Genomic DNA, 2160 nt, shown 5'->3' on the forward strand with positions numbered 1-2160 from the left:
CTGGGAGTCAGGTCCCAATCACCCGCCAAGGTGGCTTAGTTAGAGAGAGAGGGCCACATCTGAGCAACAAAGAGGCACTCAGGGGGAGACTCTTAGGCACAATTATAAGCAGGTTTTAGCCTCTCCTTGCAGCAACAAGCTTCATAGGGGCCAGCCCCAAGACAGAGGGGTCAGCACATCAAGCCATCAGTCCCCAATGTTTTGACAAGTTATTAATTCAGAGTTAAGAATTTAAAAAATTCCAAAGCAGAAGGGATCTTATATTATCTAATCCCAAGATAAAAAAACCAAAGTGCCTATGAAGCTGTGCGGGCAATTAAAATGAAAATGTAAAAACAATAGGTCAAGCAGGATGACAGTTAATCAGTATTGGGGATGTAGTAGAGAATGGTGTTATTGCTGGTTAATTGGAAATAGCAACAACAACAAAACGTGCCTAAAGGAGGCAGTATCTACTTGCCTTCTATTTATAGTTGTCATAATAAAGCAGTTCATTTTTGCCAGAATTTCTTATTTTCCAGAGAGATGCCAAAATTAAGATTTTCATGTGAAACATTAACAAATTTTATTTCTTAGCAATTAATAACTTTTGTTTTGTTTTCACATAATATTTTGCAGCCCAACAAATATATACTGGAGCTGCATTCAGTCCAAGAACCACCAAATTGTCACCTAGTCAAATATAGCTTCCCATTTGATACTTGAATTTCTCCATAGAACCCCAAGAAGTAATCTGTAAGTTTATGCCTATACAATTTTGTGGGTGATACACTCATTACTATCTTGTTCAACTACTACCATGTTAGAGTTTTGATATTTAGAAAATTGTATTATCACATTTGCTTAAAATTTTTCTCTGTTTCTGGCAAGTATATTTTTTTATTTTCTTCTCTTTAAACTACAATGAGAAATTTCATCTGCTTGTGTGTGTGTGTGTTTTTTAAGCAAAATGCCTCACATATTTATTACTGAAACAACTTATTTATGCAGAAGCATAAAAGCAAAGAAAAGCCAAGTTTTTCCCCAATGAAATAAGTTCAGCTGTTCAGAAAGAGGAACTCTTTCCACTGGAAGGTGCTAGTGAACTTGGTACAGAATCGATATGTGTGCCATTCCTTACAGATCCAGCGTGGTTCTTCTCCAATGTCTCCTCTTGGAGTTGTACCTGATTTTATTGCCAGTTTTCATTCGAATCCATTGAGGAATGGGGTGATTCTGTTTTTGTTTCTTGGCCAGGAATCGCTTGATTCTAAAAGTCTTATGAGAAGACATGGCGAAGATGGCAGTCAAAAGAACCCACAACAGCAGCAGATGAAGGGAGAAAGCACTGCTTGTTATTTTGTAAACTAAGTAAAATGAGCACATCCATGCTTCTCCCACCCCCAATACTACCTAAGTCTTTCTTTATTTCAGTGATACCATATGGTTGGAGTTTCTTCATCTTTATGGTTGAATCTGCTGAATGTCATAGAGTCTCTCTGTGTTGTCAGATGTGTATGGACACTAAGTTAAACACTGTCATCCAAGCGTGACCCATCAGCATAGTGCTGACGGGTTATCCTTTCACCACAACCATTACAAGCATGTACAGATCTTCATGTTTCTGGGATTACTTTACTATTCAAATGAAATATTGTGACTCTAAAATCAATATTACAGTTCTTTTAGTTTTCTGAATTTTCTTCCTAATTTATACCACTTGAACCAGCAGTGAAATGACCTTAATTTCTTGCATCCAGTAAATTATTTTCAAGACTAAGACTCAAATAACATGGTATTTCCAAAAAGTTGAAAAGTGGTTAGTGTCGTCATTTATACTTTCATGCATTTTATTGATGTTTTAAGTCTACATTATGGACAATAACCATTAAGATTATTTTGGCATTTTCCTTTAAAAAGGAAACTTTATTGCAATTTTTATTGTACCTATTATAAGGACTAAATTAACAATATTATTTAGGGCCATTAGGAGTTTGAGATCACTCAGATTTATCTTAAAAAGTCCACAGAGTTGGGAAGAGCCTGAATATAAAATTTGGGGTAATATTAACTAGCACGCCAAAGTCAAGTTCTTTTCCTGCTGTAAACCTATACCAGTCTACGGTTGAGAATGGGCTTGGTGACCACCTTGACAACAGTCAAGTAAATCATTGTCTAGGT

General features: G+C 36.2%; 1 protein-coding gene across 1 annotated transcript; it reads right to left on the reverse strand.

Moving 5' to 3' along the window:
• Positions 1-1116: 1116 nt before the first annotated feature.
• Positions 1117-1299, reverse strand: LOC119510981 (60S ribosomal protein L39-like). Its single transcript, XM_037805399.1, has one exon. It carries the CDS (start codon positions 1270-1272, stop codon positions 1117-1119), a length of 156 nt encoding a protein of 51 aa, XP_037661327.1. The 5' UTR covers positions 1273-1299.
• Between the last annotated feature and the right edge of the window lie 861 nt (positions 1300-2160).

Source organism: Choloepus didactylus, chromosome 15, assembly GCF_015220235.1.
Source record: "Choloepus didactylus isolate mChoDid1 chromosome 15, mChoDid1.pri, whole genome shotgun sequence".
NCBI lineage: Eukaryota > Metazoa > Chordata > Mammalia > Pilosa > Megalonychidae > Choloepus > Choloepus didactylus.

Coding starts and splice junctions, on each gene's coding strand:
- LOC119510981 (XM_037805399.1), bottom strand. CDS start 1,272: ATGTCTTCTCATAAGACTTTTAGAATCAAGCGATTCCTGGCCAAGAAA.